The following is a 16,310-nucleotide window of genomic DNA, read 5'->3' as shown; positions in this document are numbered from 1 at the left end:
TGCTTGGTGATTCAGCTGGTGTTGTTTAGTGCCTGAAGGCTGGTTTACGCTAGAAGTGAAAGGAGCATAGCAAATGACACACTAAGCTAAAGGAAAAGAGAAATGAGGATTGGCTTTGCTTGGTCCTATATGAGAATGAGCAAGCAATTTAAATCCAAATATGTGCATGTGGCTCTTGTTTGTTTATGGCATTGCTTGCACCTACCTGAAAGTGCTGTCAGTGGTGACAGAAGCTGTGAAAACCAAGCATTTGTGCCAGTATAAAGTGTGACCTGCTCCCCTTCAAATAAAAATACTCAGAAGCTGTTGCTCTGAGCCTCTGTAGTCTGCTGAGTAAAGAAATGCATTCTCATGCAAGGGCAAATGCAATTAGGTGCTGTCCTTGTGGAAGTGCATTATATGGAAGCTGCATGGTTAGCAACTGAGTATATAACGTTGCCCAACCTTTGAGCATGTAGAGAGACAATGTAGGGTGAATTTAGTATTAAGATTTTACCAATTGTGAGTGTATGAGTGTGACTGCAGACACAAATATACAACACTCAAACTGTTTGTAGATACTACTTCCTTAATTTCTTGATACTGTAGTAAAAAAAAGAATTCACATGTTGATTTTGCATGTGTTGGAATATTTGAAATTTGTTGTAAGCATGATAACCACTGGATTCCATGTGATAAAACCAGCAATTTTTTGTTAGAGACACCTACTTTTTATGGTATAATATGGGCTGGTATAAAGCTACAAAATGCACATTTGATTTTATCCTCTTTCAAGCAGTTAACATATATTAATTAAACTTCAAAAGCGAAACTCCAACTGAAAAATCATTGTCAGGAGGAATAAAACAGTAACCTTTAACTTAAATATTAGCTTGCAACTCAGTGTTGAAGATAATTTAGATGCAGATTCTGCCATTTTCAAGACACAGAAACAGTTTTTGTCTTGGAAATATAATAGGGTTTGTTGGCAGATAAATACAACACAAATTAAAATACAAACTTCCTAGTAGCTTTTAGGAGCCGTAATCAGTGTGAGACTCCATTTATAGTTGAAACACATAAAGAAGCAATGATCCCTGTTTTAAGGTATATGTAGTCAAGGCCTATAATAAATATTGTGGAAGAACAGGGAAGTTGCAGTGGTAGAATAGCAAAAGGATACAGACTTAATGTAGGTCAGCACTAACTGGAGTTAAATTTTTTGAGAATTTGCATAAATATCCTTCGTGTCCTTAGTGTCCAGCTATTCATTTTAGAATACTTTAGTATATTTATTTTAGTATGAATAGTCTAACATGTATGTCTGGGCAAATTAATGTACTTGTCATACAGTTTCTCTCCTGAGAACAGAACCTGATGCAAAACAATGGCAGTTACTCCCATGACCATTATTTCGTCCTTCTATGATGTCCATGTCCAGCTTGTAGAAGTACTGAACTAAACAAAGTGTGCTTTTGGCTTGTTACCAGAGTTCTTGGTTTTCCTTATGACTCCTGAGGAATCCCAGGAATCTTAGCCACGTTGGGCATTGCAGATCATGACTTCACAAATTGTGTTTGTCTTCTATGCGGTATTTTGCTGATTATTGCAGTTCACCCACCTACCAGCATGATCACATTTGTTGTGTTCAGACTTTTGGAGTGTTTCAAATTCAGAGCCTTGAATGATGGATCAAAGGGGCAGAGGGAAATAAAATGTTTTCTGTCTAGGCCAGTACAAGACTGGCATGTAACAGATGTAAAGCTTGCAGGAGTTTCAAAGTAAATAAAATGAGGTGGTTGTTTACTCAGAGTGTAATTGAATTCCTTGACAGAAGATGCGGACATAAAGGTGGTATTTACTAAAGGCTGTCACAACCTTGGAGGAGACCAAAGGGATATGAAGGATCGTGGAATGATAGAATAGTTTGGGTTGCCTTAAAGACTTTAAAGATCGTCAGGTTCCAACCCCCCTGCCATGGGCAAGGACACCTTCCACTAGCCCAGGTTGCTCAGAGCCCCATCCAGCCTGGCCTTGAACACTTCTAGGGATGTGGCATCCACGACTTTTCTGTGCAGCCTGTTCCAGTGTCTCAACATCCTCACAGTAAAGAATTTCTTCCTAGTATATAATCTAAGCCTGCTCTTTTTCTTTTTTGAGAAGCCTTTGTCCCTTATCCTATCATTACATTCCCTGGTCAAAAGTCTCTCTCCTGTAGTCCCCGTTTGGTTCTGAAAGGTGCTCTAAGGTCACCCTGGAGTCTTCTTTTCTCCTGCCAGAACAGCCCCAACTCTCTCAGCCTGTGCTCATAGGAGAGGTGCTCCAGCCCTTTGATAACCTTTGTGACCCTTCTCTGGACCTGTCCAGCAGGGCTGTGTTCTTCTTGTGCTGGAGGCTCCAGAGGTGGAAGCAATATTCATGCATGGAAGCATGGGCTTTCAGGGGAGGGGAGAGGGGCAGAATCCCCTCCCTCACCTTGCTGGCCACTCCTCTTTTGATGCAGCTCAGGATACAAATGATTTTCTGGGCTATGAGCTCACATTTCTGGGTTATGGTGAGTTTCTGATCAACCAAAATCCACCTAAGGGGACTAAATTCAAGAGGACATCTGATTTGAGAGACCCCAAGCGACAAAAGCCAGGTGGACAGTGGGATGCATACCCAGCACGAGAATCATCATGAGTACTCTCCTTAGGTTTCTTTATAGATGTCCACTTGTGACCACTTTAGTGGAGTCATGATGCTGAGCAAAGCAGACCTTTAGTCTGATCCGGTACTGTTACACTCAGGGTTTATTTACCTTTCTCCCACCTGCCTGTTTTTTTTCCCCAGTTCTATATTGTTGTTACACAGCTTCCACCAGGGAAATTTAATTAAAAGTTTATTCTTTTTAACCCTGGAAATAACTTTTTTTGGGAAAAGCAATTAAAGCAAAGGTAAGACCAGCTCTTCCAAGATTGTGTGTCGTCATTTATCTTTGCTTTTGGTATCTGCAGCTGCAAGAACACTGGAGGCAGTAGTGCAGTTGGAGGATGTGAGCTTTCTGTGTTCTTGAGTCTGGAAACAATCTAGCAAAGCTCATTTTGTGCTCTTTCTTACTGTCAGGCTTTTCCAGCTCCAGCATCTTGCCAATAGCAGTGGTGATGCAGGAGCAGTGTGTAGCTGTGCTACAGCATATTGTCCTACTCATGCAGGTTGTCTGAGAGAACTCTGTGGGCAAACCCAGAAATCATAATCTTGTCATGGCAGCAGTTATAGAAATGGACTTTTATCATCATATGGGAAGGCATAAGATAGCCTATATGTTAGATTTCTGCCCTGTTGGGAAAGAACCTTATTTGCTGTTCATTTTAGAAAATGTGTTGGAAATGTCACAAGACCTGGCAGTGCTGCAGGTCTGCAGCCTTAGATAATGTTAGTAAGTGATAAGACTTCTAACCTCAAGAGTATATTTCCCTCTCTTTGGCTGATTCTTATCAACCTGGCTGGCAGGACCTTTAATTTGTCTCCTCTGAGATTACCAGTTTCAGCACTGAGAACATGTACTGCTTTATCCCTAATACTTGCCAGAGGCCTTTTTTAAGTAGTAGAGAGGCAATAAATGACTGGGTTTGGTGTTACAGTTGCTCATTCTGTTTACATTTTTCTTGCTTAGCCTGTTCATTGCTAGTTTGTTTGCTTATTTTTTCTTCCTAGTTGAAAGAGTATGTATCTACCTCTGACCTGTGGGCTTTTTTTTTTCACTTCATCTGTTCACTATGGTATAAAATCAGGAACCTCCTAGAAGCTAACAAATAGCTTTCTGTGGAGCTGCAGCAGGAGATTTGTAGTTTGAAGTTTTCTATTAACAATTTTTAAAAAAATTAATTCTTCTGACTTCTGCTACAAAGAAAAAATTTCTTCTCTGAGAGCTGGCATATGAAAAGCAAAAAGATAATTTTGTAAGAATTTCCCCCCACTATTTATTTATTAGTTTCAGGATTGTTAGACATTACTTATATTGTATAACCTCAGTGTTGCACTGTGTGGGCAACAAAACCAAAACCCTCAGCTGACACTGAGTGACACTGGGTCCCTTTCTCTTCATCTCATAGTGCTCATAGGCTCTTTCACCACACTTCTCCCTCCCCATTCTCACAGCTGAGGCAGTCCAGCACTGCAGACTTCCCTGAGCATCAGATTCCAGATTCTAGCCAACCCCTTGGAACTTCATCTGCCTGGGGCATTTCCCCATCAAGCAGCCTTGGGTTTTTAAATCTGAATTCTCATCTCCTTGATGTGTTTCTGTTGCTGGTAAACTGCCACCCCCTTACACAGGATGCCAAATCTCTCTTCAGGAGCTGTGAACAAGAAGACCTTGTGCTTTGGTTAGAGCAGGCTTTCCATACCTGGAACAAAGCTGCCACTAAAAGTTTGATGATGTCAATGGAAAAAAAAAGATGTATCCTGGAAAAGCATAAAGATCTAGCTTTTCACAAAACTGAAATAATGCTTGGGGTGGAACTAATGGAATCTCCCTTTAATGCCCAGAAAGATGATGGCTTTCATGAGCTGTGTGTAAACCAAGGTTATGTCCCCCAAAGTCACGCCACCAGTGAACAAGGCAGTGTTGTGGTAATTTTTTAACATTATCAGGAGAAGCTTACAGACATTCAGAATGACTCAATTTAGAGGAGTCATCTTCTAACGACTTGCTTTTGAAATCCTAGCCTGTTGAGCTTGCATATCATCATGTCGTAATAGTGTTTTAAATGAGTAGCTGCTGTTTAAAGCTATAATTATTGTACCAGCTTTGAACAGCACAGATAGAAACAGCTTCTTGGGCGACTGTTGCATTAGCTGTGTGTGGTACTCCTACTACCAACATTTTTGGGAAAAGAAATCAACTGTCTGGTTCTACAGAATATTACGACATTTCAGAAAGAAAGGCAGCCGCAGTTTCTTTTTCGGAGTGTTGCTCATCCGCGTTCCTCAGGTGTCATCATACATCTTCCTCCTACCTTCCCCAGTCCTTGCCATGCTGCTTGTTTTCTGGCATTGTATTGGGAGTGATGTTGATTTACAGAGGCAATGTTTTGAGTCAACGTTCTCTGTAATATACCAATACATAGGACTTACACAATGTCTATTTCAAATGTAAATAAAACCCAAAATGTTATTTTTTCTGATCCTAATTTTTTGTGTCTTACTTAATAGTTTTGTTTCAACACAGTAAATTATGCAAGCCTCTCTCTTTATGTAAGGATTCCTTCATTTTTTAACTAGTAGCCGCTTTCCTGTCAATGTACTCTGTGTTGCAGGGCAGCAGACAGTGTTAGGTTTATGTAATAGTTACTTAACAAAGATGATCCAGCCTAGGAAAATAGTATTTATTTTGTCACAGACTCAAGTGAACTTGTGCTCTTCATCCCCAATCCTGATTTATCAGTCAGCAGCATTAGGGCAACATCACCCTTCCACACAAATAAATGAATGGATTAGACACTGCTCTTATTAAATTGTATTATTTGTTGCCTGCCCTTATTCTGCTTGTATACTAATGAGGAGTGAAGGAAGAAGATAATTTTCTTAACCTCTTCTCATCTTACTGAGAAGAAGCCTTGTAATGCTTTTAAGAGATGAAAATAACAATGCCACCAATTTTCTGCAAATGATGATGTAATTTTTACCTTTACTGTAGAAAAGAAGTGACCTGATGTCACTTAAACAGTTGTAATAGGTACTAATGCAAAAAATAAAAAATAAGAAGTGAGCCTTTGAAAATATCAATAGTGCAATTATGAGGCTGTGAAACTGGTCAGTGGGTGAGTCAGTACTGAAGGTACAGAATTGGAGCTGCAATTTGACCTTGTTATGCAGCCTTTGTGTTTCACACCATCAAGACTACCTTCAGAAACTACATCTGACTCTAGAAGTCATTGGGCAGTAAATGGTTAGAGACAGAAGAAATACTTTGAGCAGGCATTGTATATGCTTTTCCCAGTATTTATTATTTCCTAGGCATCTTTGACAAAGCCCCACAACTGGCCTGGTGGAAGGAAGTGGTATGGTGAAACATAAATGGAAAACAGTTGTATGATCGGAGGGGAGAGCAAGACAAGGAAAGCAATTGGAGGGTCAAAGGATCAAAAATGGGGATTCCCCCAGACACATGAAGTGAAACAGTTCCCAGTCACTAGGAAAAACTGGGCTAAAACAGGCTTTAGTCTGACGTAGTGCAGCCACTTGTAGGTTTAATTCTCATATAGAAATCCATATATAAAATGCCAGTGTACTGCCAAGTGTGATAGAGTCCTTGGCTTCTCCTCCACCACTGACGAAAGATGGGCATCCAGTTGTCAGTATTTTGATTGGTTTGGCAGATGTTTATATTTTTCCATGAGCAGTCCTTCAAGAAATTAAGGGGCAAGGACATTTTTTGTAGTCTATGGAATTTAGTCCTGCCTTCAGTTGCCTCTGTCCTTTCTGCTTGGTAACCTCTTTTCTCACCTGACAAAATAGGCAGGGAGGCAAGCAGAGCTGACCAAGCCTGGGAGAAGGTTAAGTGCCTCCTTGGGGAAATGGGAGGAAGTTCCTTCTTACTCCTACTGGAGGAGTTGAAGATCATCAGAGAAATTATGGAAATTGTCATTCATTCCTGATTCTTATAGGACAGTTTTGGTAAGTTTGTTGTGATCCAAGTCTTGATGAGAGAAAGAATTGAAATATTTTGCATGCACATCATATACTAAGTAATGTTAATGTTGTTAGAGCAACTGTGGGTATTTCTGACTTAAGCACCTGATATTGCAACTTTCATATTGTCATAGTAGTTATTGAATATGAAATTTCTGACTTTAAAGAAAAGACAGAAAAGGTAGCTGATGCAGGATTGGGTGCTTTTTCTGGCTCATCCTACTGTGATGGAACACAAGTATCCACCTGACTGAACATATGCTAAATATATTTATGTTATATTTAGTATGTTTATGGAGTACAAAGGAAACATTCACAGTATTGAGATTTTTATGTGGTCTTTTTGTTCATGTACCAAAGCAAGACACTCCTGCCCTGAAAAATTGCTCAAGTTTATACCTAGTTTGAAGTGTCTAATTGTAGCTGATATGGCATGATTCAAGACAGTTGTGGACTTGTTTCCTCTGAATAGGGAAGGGAATTAATTTTTTTACCTCCTTTATGTTCCTTTCTGATGTGTAATTCAAAGAGCTGAGTGAGGTGCTTTCGATCAGAGGTAGCATGTAAAAATTTCAAACCCTGACACTTGCAGAAATGCATCACTGCTCATGAGAAAGGGAAAAGAAATAAGATTGAAGTTAGTGTTGCAGCATATGACTTTACATGTATGCCATAGATGTCAGTGTTACTTACACAGAAATATACAAAAATCCACTTAGAATTACATAAGGTAATCAGCCATTGAATTTTAAACAAACAAACCGACCAACCTGCAATAAACCAACCAAACTATTTAATTATAGTTGGAGAGGTACATTTTTTCACTTAAAAACCACGTTTTTTAAAGATTTCTTTTGTAGGTTGAGAGGGCAGTAGATGCTCTGAACCAAAGGCCTGGCAAAGAAATCTTTTATGAATAGCTACAGAATATATTTAAAAGATGCTTCAGATGATTTCCATGTTATCTGTGACTATCAGCTTATGAATAACTCAGATTCTGAAAGTATTTTCTCCAGTAAATGCAGACCCATCAAATTCTCTACTGATTTTTCATGAGCAAAATCATACTCCAATAAAAAACTGGTGCTGCCTTCTGATAGGGAAGTGCTAACAATTGATTTCTTGGTGTTTGGCATCCTAAGAGCTCAACTGAAAGGCGAGCAACCACAACATATTTTAATTAACATATATTAATTGTTTGAAATAAAAATTGGTTTTCACTGCCCTTCTTTTCAGCTGCAATTATATTTTAAATCTCAGTCAAAGACCCAGGACGAATGAAGGTTATAATCAAAAGTGTTTAAATGCAAATGGATGATTTGACATCCCAGGAGCAACAGCCTCCTCCAGACTTTGTGCTCATGCAGTCTGTGTGTTTGACAGCACTGTGAGCATGCTGCTTTAAAACTTGTAGTTTTATTATGGAGCTTTTTTAGATTGTCTTGCCACTTCATCTTGCTCATGTTGAGAATTGTGTCTAAAAGGGCTTTTCATGTAGTTGTTCTGTGTGATTGTGTTTCTAGTTCTTGTCCTTGAAGATCAACAGGATTTTGTATTTCTTTTAGGGAAACTTTCACATTTGCTTTTCACAGAAGTCCTCCAGGTTCTTATAAGCACAAGATTAGTGGCTGATGAGGAATTGTTTAATACATCAATTTGAAAATAGCTTGGAGGGGGGAGGAGAGAAGATGACACATGCTGGTGGCATATGTAAACAATAGTATTTTACTGTGTATCTTTTGTGTGTGTATAATTAATGCATTTGGACAAATTCAGAGAAGTTTTGGGATACATGGACAGTTCTTGTATGACTGAAATGTAAAGTGATATGATTTTTAAATATTAGAGTCTGGAAAAGTTCCACTTAGAACCATATCTTTTATAGAACCACATTTTTTATGAACTGTAGGTCTGTAACATGAGGACTAGATAGAAAACTTTATCATTTTTAGACAGTGGATTCATTCTGATGGAGTATTCTGGAGAGGTTGAATTCCCCTGTTTGATAAAATCACATTGGAGTATGTTTCACTCACTGCTGCTGCCAGGTCTGGAAATGCAGCATTGCTGTATTAATTCATCTCTAGCAAGAGACCTAGCTAGCAACACCTGTTGTATGTTAAAAATGAAAAAGAGTTTAATGTTGAGGGATAAGTGGACCTTGAATTTGTATTCTTAGCCCTTGCTACTAAGGATTGATTTGTTCCCCCTAAAATCCAAGCCACAACTGTTCTCAGCCTGTCATGTGTTAGCTGTTTTCCTTGGTTGTCACTTGTAGTGTAGATTGTACTGCCTTTTGTTGACATTATTTTTTTCCTGTACAAAATCGATGTTTTGGGAGAACTACTTAGTTGTTTTTTTTTCTTTCTTCATAACAATCTTACTTGAATTTTGGGTTCATATGAGCTCTGAATGATGATTGGTTTCAATGACAAAGCTTCTGCTTCTTGCCTTTTGTGCTGATTTTTCGGTTTGCTTCTGTGAAGTGACTGGTTTGTAATACTTGTGTTTAAATTAGTTACAGTTGTTGTATAGAAACTATTAAAACTTTGTTTAAATATAAATTAAGATTTGATGAATAGTGAAGATGAGGAGAATGAAGGTATTTATTCCATTACTTAGAGTGAATAGTCTTTAATGCCAGCAGGTGGTCTCTTCAGAACTGATAGTACTCATTGCATTTACTAAGTCACTGTGCAAAGCAAGGGCTCTGTTCACTGCCTGTCCTTATGAGCACAAATGATTGCTAGAAATACTGACTGTGGCATTGTAGGATACCATTACTGGAAACTTGTTATGCTAAACTTAATGTCATACTTTTGTTAGCTATTTGATATGTATGTATGATTAGAAAATTTAATACTCTGCAGATTGGACCCAATTCCTGTAATAAAATTAATCCCCTCCAGCATTATTTTGTTGGTTTACGTGTTTCTGGCAATTGCTGTTAGTGTAGCAGTATGGTATAAATTTAGGATTAAGTTAGTTGAGAAACCACTTAACTTAAAAATTAAGTTAGCTATTTTAAACTCTTTTGCAATCCTGTTTTTTGCAAATTCAGTACAATAGATTACCATAAACACTAATGAACAGTCAAAAATCATTTATTCCGGTTAAAATCCATTCTGAATTTGTTATAAGCAAAACATACTTTAAGCCTGCTTGTTATATGAAAATACTCCCACTGCTGTACAGCAGAGCAGTTAGGTATATGCACATTCATCACACAGGTACACAAAAATTCAGCTAGACTCTCTGGTTGAAAGACAGCATTGAGAAAACATATTACAAAGAGCATAAAGCATTCCATCTGTGTTTACAATGTTAGCAGATAATTCTTGTTAAATTCAGGCATAAAATTTTCATTCAGCTTAAGTAAGCCAGAGATGTCATTATGAGATTTACATACCATTAGCTCACATCAGTTGATTAGCAGCTGAGCTCTGTGGTACAGGGCTAGTTAGATGCATTATTTGTGATGCCAGGAGGCTGCAGCTCAAGGAGGTTTACTGGCTGCGTGCTCGTTTCCTTTGCCTTTGTGATTACTTGATAAAATGCAGTGCATCACTGTGAACAATCGACCCTCTTGAACAGTCCAGACTGGTCAGCAGTCTAAATCCACATTTTAAAGCTGTCATTATAGCCTCAAATTTAAGAGTTTCCAGGGTGCAGACAAAGGTGTTGTCCTCCTTCAGTACCAATCGTGTACCGTTTTCAGACTTTATGAAGTACTTGAATTGAATAATGTTTGAAGATACTGAAAACTCCTCTGGAAATCCGTCCAGCCTGCTTTTGGACACCAGTACAATTCTGGATTTTATTTTTGCAATGAATTCAGGAGCATTACAAAAGATTCTAAGTCCTTGTGAACGGTCGTGGCTGTCAGTTATTTCCAGGAAAGTAGTCTCTCGAGATGCTAGCTGTTCCTTCTCCCACCTTGATTTCACTGCCTCTGAGAGTACCTTAAGCTGGAAAAATTCAGCTTCTTGTGCCAAAAGTTGATTTTCTCGAAATCCCTCTGGTAGAAGAAGTTCTCCATTCCGTAGGAAGTTGAGGATGTGTCTGAAAAGGAGTCCATCTCTGTCTATGAAGTAATGACCATCTGCATCATATGGGCACATTATTCTTCCATTTATGATCCCCTCCAGAAAAGAATCTGGATACTTGGTTAGTGTCTGTTTTTGTGTGATATATAGGTAACCACCGACATTCAGAGTAATCAGAGACGTTTTATAGTCCTTGTCTAGCTCGGAGCTTTCAGAGTTGCTGTTTTTTTCTTCGCATTCGTTTTCTCTCCTGCTTGCTTTTCTCTCCATTATTGAAGCTAGGACAACAATACAGCTATCCTGCTTTCCTCTTGTCAGCTTGCAAGGAAGATGTTTCTTATTAAAAAGCACCTTTATTCAGCTCCAGCTCGGTGTTGGAATGGAAATGCTGCTCGCATTGCTCCGACTGTCAGCTTGGGTTTGCAGTAGGTGGCGTATCAGCTGTGTGTGCAGGGAGATAGCAGGAATATGACTGTAAGAGAGAATTTGCATTTAACTGTGTGAGGGAAGAAGCGTATGATAACTGTTCATTTCTTTCCTTTAAGTCTAAGTAGTTTGCATAGCTTAGGGGTTTCTGCACAGAAATGCTTACTGCTATACTAAATGACAACTTATTTTTAATACTTGAAGATCTATTTGCAGTGTCAGCTACAAATCATATTTTGTGCTTATGGTGTTAAATAGCTTCATTTTTATTTCAAGTATTTTTATTTTCACAAAGCCTGTTTTTTCACATTGTTTTTTAGTACTGATTACAGTACCTGATGCATACAGCAGGATAACACAGAAACAAAAGGTGTTCCTGTGTGTAAAAGGGGGGTGTCATCTGTGGAATGTGTGCACATGCATGTCACTCATTTATCGGGCACATGTGCAGCAGTAAGATGTTTCCACAGAAGATACCCTGGAAGTGGTGCTAAGGACTTATTGGTCTGACTGTTTTAAGTTTGTGGCAAGAGCTTTTATTTGCAGTCAAAGGGACTATCCTCACCGCCACAAGAACAGCAGCCTGATTAGGTTTTGCTTTTTGCCTTCCTGTGTGCCATAGACAAAAACAGTTTTACAGGAAGGATTTAGCATTTATATTGATGATGGTTTTTAGGTCACCAAGACTGTCTAGTATCAGTTTGTTCTTTCTCTATAGGAAAACTCAGCTGCCCTGTGGAACAGAGGGCTTGTGTGCCTACAGATAGCTTTGAACATCACGTAACACCATAGCTTAGCAACACTGGGGTACAGGGAGGCAGAAGCATCAGCACAGCACACTGGAATCAAATGCCCATCTTCTCTCCTGTACTTTGAGCCTCCCAATTGCCTCATAGAAAAGGATTTCCCCTTTAAATATTTGCAGTTTGGAGCAGGAAAGGAAAAGCTCTCCACACATCTCTATGGGCGTTTCCTTGGGGAGCGGGCAGGTGGGAGCCACTGCATGCATTCCCCAGCATGGATGGGAGCAAAGGCTTTCCTTGAGTTAGACCTGGTGAGAAGGAGGTTCCATCTTTTTCAAGATGTATTTTTCATTTTTCAGGTAGATGTGTCCTGCTTTGTCTGACCAGCAGTGGAAAGGCAGATTATATTTCTGTAAATTCTTCTGCTCTATTTCTAAGTGTCTTATTCCTACTGCTCCCACTGTCTGTAAGGTTGTTTATTTATACCACAGAGTAATCACTATAATATTTTATTATTTGGTAACTGACTCTAGTGAAAATAAATGTTTTTCTCTCACTCTTCTCCTTGCCAGGGTGTCCTATCCCTAGCACTGATATGCTAAATTTTTCTGCTGCCATATGCGATATATTAGGCAGGTATTATTAATTAGGTGTGATTTACCAGGAATTAGTAATGATTTTATTTTTAACTCCCTGATGCCATGGATATGTTTAACATAACTTTAGTCAAAGAGATTTCAATCAGAGATTTTAATCTAATTTTTAAACATTTGGACTTTTTTTCAAGATTAACTTCTTTCACTAATTATTAAGTTTTTCAAGTTACTGAATTGGTAATTGAGAAAATGAAAAAGCCAATTAGTTTCATGTAAGGTTTTTTTTCATTACAGGAGACATCCATTCAAATTTATTTTATTGTCAAATGATGGAAAATTCACTTAATGTGCTTAGATTGTGCATAGCTAAAATATTGAACCATCTTATTATCTGTTAAGCATTAAGAGAATGATTGGTTGTGCTTTCACCTCACATAGTGAGCTTGAAATATTTTGAAGCTGAGCTAGAAGCATCCTGGTACAAGTGAATAGGGATTTCCAAAGAGAGAAGGGATTTGTAAAAGGTAAGAAATTTTCCATGTCCAGTTAAGCTGTCTGCATTTTAATAGCTAGAGTTTATAGAACAGTGTGTGTTCTCTTTTCATCATCTTCTGAATGTTCTAACACTTGCAGTTGATATTTTCCACATTTGTGAACAAGTAAGTAATCTTTGAAAGATCATGCAAAATCATTTTAGTGGTTTGTATGATAAAATATTCAAAATGGATTTGGTGTGGAAAATATACTCTGTGGAGTTCATGAATATTTACACTTAAACCTTTGAGACTTGAAAAATTTAGAGCTGCTGTAAAATTTTCACTTTATTTCACTGCAGCTGACAGTCATCTGTAACATAAAATTAAAGCTTGGTGTTTCTCAGCGAAAGTTTTCCACTTTCTGTGCCATACTACAAGACTTACCCAAAAAGCCCTCATTCCTCCTGGGCACTTGTGATACATATGGTATTGTAGTGCATGTAATTTTAGTGGGGCAATTTAGTATAATTTACTGTTTTGTGAAGGTGTAGCTATGCTGGATTTCCTTTTTTCTCTCCTTTTGTCCATGCACTGATAGATCATCCAAAAGTTCATTTTGGCAAAGATGTGGAAGTATTTCTTGCAATCAAGTTGGAGACTTTGACCGTTTTTGTTCTCTGAGTTGTGTGTTGTGTGCCAGTGTGTGATAGCTGAGATGTGATGAGTGCATCCCAGATCTTCTTGCTTCCCACTTGGATTGAAACAGAGTAATTTGCTGCTGGGTGCTTTCCCCTGTTGTTGTGAACTGTTTCTGCCCTATCCAGCTGAAGTGTCCCGTGGGGTAGCAACCCTGGAGTGACTGCTGCCTCACAAATTGTTAGTGTCACCTGTATGCTGGGATGGCTGTTGAAGTAGGGAATAGTTCTGGAATCCAGCAATTGAAAAGATATTGTTTGGTTTTCAGATTAAGTCAGAAAATACACTGAGCACCCTTCTACACACTTAAGAGAGTGGCTGTAGTACTAGTACTCCCTTCCCAAGTTACTCACACTTTGGGTTGTGCCAGAAGGGCAATCCACAGAGATTTCCAGGTTCTCACTCAGCTGTCCTGGAGACAGTGAAAATTCAGTTGTAGTGTCTAGCAGCTACACAGAAAAACAAAACCTAGGAGGAGGGAACTATGCATCTGCCCTTCCTTCTGCCCTACATGTTTCCTTTTGGTCAACAACCTCACTCCCACTCAACCTCCACCATCTTCTGAACCTCCTGGTCTGTAAGCTTGAGCATGCCATAGAGCTGAGGATTCAGAACCAAATCACACCATGGAAAAGTTGGTGCTTTACAAGTGGTTCAGCTTACTTGCCTATCTAAAGAACATCAGCTTTACCGACAGTCTGCTGTCAGTAAAAGTAACCTGGGTTACAGAAACCAGATATTTTTTTTATTGAAGTACAAAAGAATATAAGGAAAATTCTCAGCTAATAAAAGGGAGAGAAATTTAGAAGTGTATTAGGAAGCCATGCTAATACAATCTGTTAGGGTTATTGAGGCAGTTTGCTAGTCATTTATTGTCATAACACAGAAAATTGTCCAGGCTGTTGGACAATTAGACCATTTAGTAGCTCCTATCTCACAGTGTTGGTGGCATAGAAATTCTAATTTCAGCAATATCTCCAGGTATTTGATTAACAGCTATTGAAGACAATCTCTACATAGTAATTAAAATTAAAGATTTTCAAACCAGCAAGTCTGGACAATTTGCATTCAAGAGTTTCTAAAGGGCTGTCTAAGAAACTGTCAAAGTTGCTGTTGATATTTTTAATAATTTTTTAGCACTGCAATTCTACAAGACTGGAAAAGCAAATGCTGTGCCAATATCTGAAAGATTATTTGGATGAGACAGATATTTAAATATGAAAAGGTACTGTATGAAAAACAATAAAATATCTAACTTGGAAATCAATCAGTTAATTATGAGAGAGTGATATAATACTAATCAATGTGGGTGTAGAGAAAATGGGTGGTGCCAGTTTTTTTTGCCCTTTTTTTAAAATTAGAATCTGTTCAGCAAAGCAGGTGATGCTTTTTTCTGTTAAATCCTTCAGTATGTTGCATTTGTCATTTTAGTTTCCTTATCATATACAGAACTTAACCTTCAGGCTTCAAACTGGCAAATGCTAAGCAGAAAATTGTCGCTCAGATGTTGCTGTGATTTGGTTCTTGGTCGAATTTTTTTCTAGTGAGTGATCAAGGAGGTAGTTGCTGATGGTTTTCCAGATGATACGCATGAGACTACACTCATTTGGATAGCTGGTTAGGGTAACATTTTATTATTACCAAATACAAAGTTTATGTGCCCAGGGATACACTGTAGACAGAGCTTGCAGTACTTATATTTGCAGGAGAGTTAGGGCAGAGGCTCTAATCTATGTATAATACATCACTGACAGCTGAGCATGAGGTCATTGTTCTGTGCTGTCAGTAAAACAAACATAGAATGTATCACTGAATGCCTAAATAAGGGAATACCAAGTGAAGATCTGGAAATCCTGTTCCTTAGTTGCATAGCTAACAGGGAAGGATGGTCTCAGGTCACCAGCTTTGAGGTGAGAGGTGCTACAAAATACCTTTGATCAGTAAGAGCAGAGCTGAGGTCTAGTGAAGGAAGGGGCTGTTCCTTGTCCAGCCAACACATGCAAAAGCCTGGGAAGCTGCACAGTGGTTTGAGTGAGCAGTGTGAGCTTACCAGAGCTTCTGACTTGAATGCTGGTGTGCTGATTTTGGCTGGAGTAGAGTTAACTTTCTTCATAGTGGCTGGCATGGGGCTGTGTTTTGGATTTGTTCTGAACACAGGGTTGATAGTATAGGGATGTTTTTGTTATTCCTGAGCAGGGATTACACAGAGCCAAGGCCTTTTCTGCTTTTTGTACTGACACACTGGTGAGGAAGTTAGGGGTGCATGAGAGGCTGGGAGGAAACACAGCCAAGACAGGTGACCCAAGCTGACCAAATGTTCCAGAGCTTGTGGCATCATGCTTAGTATATTAAGTGGGGGAAGGAGGAGGAAAAGGGGGGACATTTGGTGTGATGGCATTTGTCTTCCCAAGTAACTGTTGTATGTGGTATGGCCCTGTCTTTATCCCAGCCTATGAGTTTTCCAGCTTTTACCCTTCTGATTCTTTCCCAGATCCTGCTGGTGGGACAGTGGGTGGCTGTGTGGGGCTTGGCTGCTGGCTGGGGTTAAACCGTGACAGCTGGGAAGCATCAGCTCATCTTCTAACAGCTGAGGAGCTGGGGGTACATGTGCCCACAGCCTGTCCTTACTGCATTTTCATCTCCTTTTTCCTGCTGCCTGGGAGCCATGCATCC

The 16,310-nt window shown here is 39.0% G+C and overlaps 2 protein-coding genes across 2 annotated transcripts in view; one reads left to right on the top strand and one right to left on the bottom strand.

The window, feature by feature from the left end:
* Nucleotides 1-16,310, top strand: part of GTF2F2 (general transcription factor IIF subunit 2) — an 87,495-nt gene that overhangs the window by 17,215 nt on the left and 53,970 nt on the right. The window lies entirely within an intron of this gene.
* KCTD4 (potassium channel tetramerization domain containing 4) lies at nucleotides 9,248-11,145 on the bottom strand. Its single transcript, XM_056499367.1, has one exon. It carries the CDS (start codon nucleotides 10,968-10,970, stop codon nucleotides 10,197-10,199), a length of 774 nt encoding a protein of 257 aa, XP_056355342.1. The 5' UTR covers nucleotides 10,971-11,145; the 3' UTR covers nucleotides 9,248-10,196.

Source organism: Oenanthe melanoleuca, chromosome 1 (genome assembly GCF_029582105.1).
Source record: "Oenanthe melanoleuca isolate GR-GAL-2019-014 chromosome 1, OMel1.0, whole genome shotgun sequence".
Lineage (NCBI taxonomy): Eukaryota > Metazoa > Chordata > Aves > Passeriformes > Muscicapidae > Oenanthe > Oenanthe melanoleuca.
Note: the sequence above shows the minus strand (reverse complement) of the source record. Positions and strands in the feature narration are given on the sequence as shown.

Coding starts and splice junctions, on each gene's coding strand:
- KCTD4 (XM_056499367.1), bottom strand. CDS start 10,970: ATGGAGAGAAAAGCAAGCAGGAGAGAAAACGAATGCGAAGAAAAAAAC.